Source organism: Gekko japonicus, unplaced genomic scaffold (assembly GCF_001447785.1).
Source record: "Gekko japonicus isolate JY-2015 unplaced genomic scaffold, Gekko_japonicus_V1.1 scaffold4748, whole genome shotgun sequence".
NCBI lineage: Eukaryota > Metazoa > Chordata > Lepidosauria > Squamata > Gekkonidae > Gekko > Gekko japonicus.
Genome location: NW_015168806.1, coordinates 53,493 through 60,695, shown reverse-complemented (window position 1 = coordinate 60,695; position 7,203 = coordinate 53,493). Strand labels below are relative to the sequence as shown.

The following is a 7,203-nucleotide window of genomic DNA, read 5'->3' as shown; positions in this document are numbered from 1 at the left end:
CAGGAATGGAGGCAGATGTTAAGGAAAGATTACATATCTCTGTCAGGAGATCCACAAGTTCACATTTGAGTTCTTTCAGAACTCTCGGATGTATGCCATCAGATTAGAACCTGGTGATTTATCAGTTTTCAGTTTTAGGACCTCCTCTCTCGTCACCTCAATCTGACTCAGGTCTTTCAACACCCCTCCCGAAATCAGCAGTTCTGGAGTGGGCAAGCACTTCTCATCTTCCACAGTGAAGACAGAGGCAAAAAATGCATTTAGCTTCTCAGCCATTTCCCTATCATCCTTCAGTACTCCTTTTACCCCTTGGTCATCCAAGGGCCCCACTGCCTCCCTGGCTGGTTTCCTGCTTCTAATGTATTTGAAGAAAGATTTATTGTTGGTCTTTATGTTTTTTGCTATATGCTCCTCATATTCCCTTTTTGCCTGCCTGACCACAGACTTGCATTTTATTTGCCATAGCCTGTGTTCCATTTTATCAGCCTCACTGATAATGATGAATTATGATGAATTAGTTGTGGATTGTTCTGCCCCCTTCAATAGTGGTTTTTCCACACTCTGAGCATTCAAAAGGCTTCTCCCTGTGTGGGATCTTTAGTGCTTCTGAAGACTGCCACTCTGACTGAATCTCTTTCCACACTCTGAGCATTCAAAAGGCTTCTCCCCTGTGTGGGTTCTTTGGTGCTTCTGAAGATTACTACTCTGACTGAATCTCTTTCCACACTCGGAGCATTCAAAAGGTTTGTCTCCCGTGTGGGTTCTTTTGTGCAGTTGAAGAGTGCCACTCCTACTGAATCCCTTACCACACTCTAAGCATTCAAAAGGTTTCTCCCCTGTGTGGGCTATGTGATGCTGTTGAAGAATGTCACTCCTACTGAATCTCTTTCCACACTCTGAGCATTCAAAAGGCTTCTCCCCTGTGTGGGTTCTTTGGTGCTTCTGAAGATTACTACTCTGACTGAATCTCTTTCCACACTCGGAGCATTCAAAAGGTTTGTCTCCCGTGTGGGTTCTTTTGTGCAGTTGAAGAGTGCCACTCCTACTGAATCCCTTACCACACTCTAAGCATTCAAAAGGTTTCTCCCCTGTGTGGGCTATGTGATGCTGTTGAAGAATGTCACTCCTACTGAATCTCTTTCCACACTCTGAGCATTCAAAAGGTTTCTCCCCTGTGTGGGTTCTCTGGTGCTCCTGAAGATTGCTGCTCTGAATGAATCTCTTACCACACTCTGAGCATTCAAAAGGTTTCACCCCTGTGTGGGTTCTCTGGTGCTGCTGCAGAGTGCCACTCCGACTGAATCTCTTTCCACACTCTGTGCATTCAAAAGGTTTCTCCCCTGTGTGGGTTCTTTGGTGCTTCCGAAGAGTACCACTGTCACGGAATCTCTTTCTGCACTCTGAGCATTCAAAAGGTTTCTCCCCTGTGTGGGTTGTTTGATGCCGCTGAAGAGTGCTACTTTGACTGAATCTCTTTCCACACTCTGTGCATTCAAAAGGTTTCTCCCTTGTGTGGGTTCTTTGGTGCTTCCGAAGAGTACCACTGTCACAGAATCTCTTTCTGCACTCTGAGCATTCAAAAGGTTTCTCCCCTGTGTGGGTTGTTTGATGGTGTTGAAGAGTGCTACTGTGACTGAATCTCTTTCCACACTCTGAGCATTCAAACGGTTTCTCCCCTGTGTGGGTTCTCTGATGCTCTTGAAGATTTCCATTCAGACTGAATCTCTTTCCACACTCTGAGCATTCAAAAGGTTTTTCCCCTGTGTGGGTTCTCCGATGCTGTAGAAGATGGCCACTCCAACTGAATCTCTTTCCACACTCTGTGCATTCAAATGGTTTCTCCCCGATGTGGGTTCTCTGGTGCTGCTGCAGAGTGCCACTCCAACTGAATCTCTTTCCACACTCTGTGCATTCAAAAGGTTTCTCCCCTGTGTGGGTTCTTTGGTGCTTCCGAAGAGTACCACTGTCACGGAATGTCTTTCTGCACTCTGAGCATTCAAAAGGTTTCTCCCCTGTGTGGGTTCTCTGGTGCTGTTGAAGAATGCCACTCCTACTGAATCTTTTCCCACACTCTGTGCATTCAAAAGGTTTCTCCCCGGTGTGGGATCTTTGGTGCTTCTGAAGAATGCCACTCCTTCCATCTCTCTTCTCAATCGTATCACCACATTTCTTTCTCCTCGTTCCACCTCGATTGCTAACATTTTCTTTCAAGTCTTCATTTTCATCTTTAACTGCCATTTGCTGATGAAATTCCTCACCCACTTCATTCCTCTGATCATCTTCTGCAGGATGAAATAGAGAGATCCTGTTAGCACCTATTTGGGTTGGGAAGGTCCAAAGGCATCTATGTGACTACAATGGAAAAGGATATACGTCCCTTTGGCGTCGTCCACCTTGGGTGATCTTAACGACCCCTCCACCTTTCCCGAGTATATAGTCTTTAAGGATTCCTCACCCCTTCAAGTGCCACAGCTGAGCTCTTGCCCACAAGGAGCTTCTGAGCCTCCAGATTTCAGGCCCTCCCTCCTTCCCCAGCAGGCTGTATGATTGTACGAAACATTGCACAGAAGTGAATCAGAAATCCCCCATGGCACTTCCTTGCCTTTTCCCTTGACATAACCGTGAAGGATACTCACTGTCAGCCCGCTCATTTGGGAAGGAAATATGTTCTTGCGATCCTCTTGAGGAAATTGTCAGCCTTTCTTCAGATGCAAGGCCGTTGTCTATCTCCACCATAGTCTCTCTCATATGCCTGCCTTTGTTTGCAGAGAGACAGAGAGAGAAAGTGATCATTCTTATATAGGGAAGGAAAGAAATTCAAGAGTAAAAATTCTTCAGGAAGGATGAAACTATGTTCAAGATGAAAGCCCACAATCCCAACCATTTTAAGTGGAATAGATCTGTGAGGCAGAGCATCCTAGTTCCCGTTAGGGTTTACGTGAGTATTAAGTAGCCTACTCTGAGTTACAGGTATTTGTGACTTAAGTCTTCCTACAGCTAACATCCTTATCCTGTTCAGGGATGGACTCAAGAATGCAGCCATTGGTTAATAGTAATTGGTTAACCCTGAAAACTTGTATCCAGTTGTGTACCAGGAGGGAGGGGGAATTAGGAGGGAATTGCCTCTGGACAATTCCATCCTAGTATAAGGCAATTGGGTCATTAGGACCACCTGACCCTAAGAGGTAGAATGTATAATACACGTATAGACAAGAGGGAGGCCAGGATAAGTTTATGTTCGTGACATGCAGGTATGTCTTGAGAATTTCTTGCTGCATCATGATGAATAGTTTTCTGTAAAGTAACTTAGGCTACAGTTGGAATACTTATACTGCTGCAAAAGAAGTCCCATCTATTACCACGTATTGTATGTATTAGATACAACCGTTCGCTTTCCTTGTTTTTCTGTTGCTGGGCTGCAGAAACTTTGCTGTTCAGTGATGTTGTGATTTTAAATCCTTAAAAAAACCTTTACATATTTAAAAGGGGGGTCTGCTTTCCTTGTGAGCTCTCTTCTCCTGAACCCACTGGACTAGGTGCTGCTCCGGTACAAAGAGTAGTGACCCAGGGGGACCCAGGCATTGGTTCCTGGCAGGATCGTTTCCAGATCACAGGCAGAGCGGATGTCTGGAATCCCATTCAGGAGGAAGGGGGTGTCGTAAAGGCTGGTAACAGAGAAATGAGGATCCGGCCCCTTCCAGAGTCTTCCTGAGGGCCTCTCATCCCTCCCTTTGCCTCAGGCCAGGACACCTTCTCTGGCTTGGGTGATGGCCACAACACTGGCCTCTGTTGCCCCTGGGCAAGAACACACCCAGGAACACATGAACCTGCCTCCTACTGAATCTGACCCTTCACCCATTGAAGTCAGTGTAGCCTTCTCAATCTGGCAGCCGCTCACTGGGATCTGAGGGAGACGTCTTTCACATCACTTCCTACCTGATCCTTTTTACTGGAAATGCTGGGGATTGAACCGGGGACCTTCTACATGCCAAGCAGATGCTCTGCCAGGGAGCCACAGCCTCCCCTGTGAATAGCTACTCAATACTTTGATTCATTCCTCCTCACAATGGCAGCAATTCGCACCTTTGGCAGCAAGGGAAGATCCTTACCCAGAAAGGCCACATTCTCGTAGTTCTCCAGCATGACTTCCCTGTACAGAGTTCTTTGTCCCGGATCCAGCAGGGCCCATTCTGCCTCCGTGAAATCGATGGACACCTCCTCAAAGGAAAAGGGACCCTGAAAGCAAAAGCAGATTCCCTCATCAGAGAGCACGCCAGGCAGAGACGGCACCCTGGAAGGGAGTAGACTGGGAAGGTACAGGATGCCTGGCTTGGACTGGGTGAAGGGAACAGCGTTCAGAGGATGTCTCGCCCGGACACCATGTAGAAACGGCAGAAGCAAGTGCTCCCCCGAGAAAAGAAGAGGGACACGGGCTGTCCCCCCTACTCATCTCATTGTTGGCAGAAAGATCAGCGAGCCTGGGGCATTTCTGTATAATACCTTGGATTAGCGGAGGCCTCTCTGCTGGGTTCCTCTCCCATAATACTTTCCAGGCTTAGCTACTGTCATCTCTCAAGCCTCTCTCTAGCCTGACAAGGCACTCTGTTCCAAAAAGAATAGTTTTCATTTCTCTAGGTCTACCATTTCACCCTCATACTGTGTCAAATAGTCCTATTATTTATTTATTTATTATTAAATTTATACCCTGCCCTGGGCGGCTAACAAATGAGGCACATATGTGGCAAACAGGTAAAAACAGGACAAAACAAGCAATAAAACAATCGTTCATATAAAAATTACAAGTGCTCTAGATGTCACAAATAACTGATGGGGTCACACATGACAAAGTGGTCCCAGAGCGACACAGTAGACTCCAGGTGGTACAGCCTTCCTCTTAGGGCCGTCTCGTTCCCCGATGACACCCACTCCATTTAGTGGTGGTGGTACGGTCAGGGCCGGCTCCAGGGTTTTTTGTACTCTAGGCGAGGCCACCTTCTGGCACCCCCCCCCCCCGCCCCCCCCAATTATGGGGTGTCCTCCAATGAAGCTGATGGGTAGTAGATTCAGGAGAGACAAAAAGAAATACTTCTGTACACATAGAGCCTTTAAAATGTGGAGTTTGCTGCCAGAGGATGTAGTCCTGGCCACAGGAATAAACAGCTTTCAAAGGGGACTAGATAGACTCATGGAGGGTAAGTCTAGCTTACCAGCCATGGTGACAGAGGGGAAACTCCACGTTCAGAGGCTCTGAATCCCAGAGCAAGGAGGCAACATCAAGAGAGAAGGCCTCTCTGCCTTACTATTGGCCCTCCAGAGAGACGGAATGCTGGAATGCTCCAATCCAGCAGAGTTCTCCTCATGTTCTTACTATGCTGAGGCCACGGTCACGGTCTTCACAGTGATGTGTTTCCAGGTGCTCTTTGTCCCTCCTGGCCTTCTGGATGTGGGGAGGCTGATATAACGGGGGGGGGGGGGGGGGGGTGTTTGGCTGTTTTTTGTGGGAGTTGCCTTGTGCTGTGTTTTTTGGGGTTGCTAGGTTCTCTGTGCCTCGGCAACTGATTTTTTTAAAGTCAAAAAATCCCCTCTCCTTGGACACCCACTAGCAGCCCCGTTCCCACACTGGCACTGCATCAGGGACTTAGGATGGGGCTGCGGTTGATTCCCATTCAGGTAAAAGTTACGCCCCCCCAAAAAAAAACACATGCAGACCAAATTAAGGCTCTTCACCTCCCCCCCCCCAGAGCTAAAAGCACAAGCAACAGAACTCCAATTTCATGCATTAGAGTCCGCGCACTTAACCGCTACACCAAACTGGCTCTAATAGGCCTGGAAAGGACCCTGCCCTCTCATAGAATGATAGAATCACAGAGTTGGAAGGGTCCCTTCAGGGTCATCTAGTCCAACCCCCTGCACAATGCAGGACATTCACAAATACCACACCCCACAGTGGCCACTGTTCCATGCCCAGGTCAGGGGGAAGTGCTCACGTCCTCCCCAGGATCCTCATCAGCTGTGCGGTCCTGGTCCTGGCTCTCACACGGCCTCACCTGCCTCCAAGAGAATTAGATCCAAATTCATAAGGGCCCAGGAAGGCGGGTTCCCAGTCTCCAGGTGCGGCTTGTACCTCTCCAGGAATTATAGCTGATCTCCAGAGGACAGAGATCAGCCCCCCATAAAACGGCAACTCCATGGCATCAGCCCGAAATCCTCCAGGATTCTCCCCACTTGAGACTTGGCAGGACCACACTGAGAGATTCCCCCTACACACACACACAGACGGAAGCAGCCTTTGCATCTCCTCCCTCCCCCTGGATCTGGGGAGGGAAGCGTGTGGGAAACGCCCGGGAAGGGCAGGGGGGCAAAGGGCAGCGAGGGGGGGCCCTTCTCTGGGGGGGAGGGGCTCCTGCTGCAAAGCTGGGGGGGATTTCCCGCCATTCCCCACCCCCCATTCCCCCTTTGTTGAAGAGCAGCCCGCAGAACTCACTTTATCCGCCGGGGACGTGGTTGGGGGCAGCTGCGGGTGGCGTGGGAAAGACAAGGCCGGCATTCCCACGGGGCAGGACGAGAGATGGAAGTGATTTCACAAGGAGGGGGGTCTCCCTCGCCACCGCTCCTCTGGTCAGGCCAACTCGCTCCCTTTAACCCTCCGCTTGACTCAGGGTGCAAAAGCGGCTCCCTCCGTCGGCAGAAACGTGGTGCCCAGAACAACCCCCCTCCTGGCCGAGAGGGCCGCCCCGAGATCATGCAGCTGCTCCCCCCCCCAAAAAAAGCATGAGCTTTGGCAGCACAAATCTGGAAGCCGCACCGGATAAGCCGCTCACCTCAAGCAAGCCCAAGCCACTCGCTCCAGGCCGTCCCCTGACTCTGCCCCAGTTGTTGTTGTTGTTCAGTCGCACAGTCGAGTCCGACTCTTCGCGACCCCATGGACCAGATTTGGCCACGGCTAAAACTTCCCACTAGCCCTCAGAAGGCTCAACGCCGCCAGCGCTCCTTCCTCCTCCAAAAAGCCCCTGCGCCTTGCCGGGAGCGACCTGACCCAAGGAAACCCTGACATTTTGTGCCGAGGCGTCTCCCAAGCATTCCAAGCCCCCCGAGAGCAGCCGGGCCCACACCTGGCGCTGCAGTGCGCACGCGAGGGACGGGAGGCGCTCAGGGAGCCAGGGAGGAAATCCGGCCACAAACGCCTTCGCGGCATTCCAGCCC

The 7,203-nt window shown here is 50.2% G+C and overlaps 1 protein-coding gene across 1 annotated transcript; it reads right to left on the bottom strand.

Annotated features, from left to right (window-relative positions):
- Positions 1 to 597: 597 nt before the first annotated feature.
- LOC107114273 (oocyte zinc finger protein XlCOF6-like) lies at positions 598 to 6,547 on the bottom strand. Its single transcript, XM_015415718.1, has 4 exons — positions 6,485 to 6,547; positions 5,988 to 6,047; positions 4,126 to 4,221; positions 598 to 2,352 (listed from the first exon to the last, which is right to left on the bottom strand). Exons 1-4 carry the CDS (start codon positions 6,545 to 6,547, stop codon positions 598 to 600), a joined length of 1,974 nt encoding a protein of 657 aa, XP_015271204.1.
- Between the last annotated feature and the right edge of the window lie 656 nt (positions 6,548 to 7,203).

Bases quoted from the DNA above. Each gene is read 5' to 3' on its own strand.
- LOC107114273 (XM_015415718.1), bottom strand. From the start codon at position 6,547: ATGCCGGCCTTGTCTTTCCCACGCCACCCGCAGCTGCCCCCAACCACG. The intron at 6,048-6,484 runs GTGAGTTCTGCG...TCTTGGAGGCAG, and splicing joins CCACGTCCCCGGCGGATAAA to GTGAGGCCGTGTGAGAGCCA. The intron at 2,353-4,125 runs AATGTGGCCTTT...TTTCCATTGTAG, and splicing joins TCATGCTGGAGAACTACGAG to TCACATAGATGCCTTTGGAC.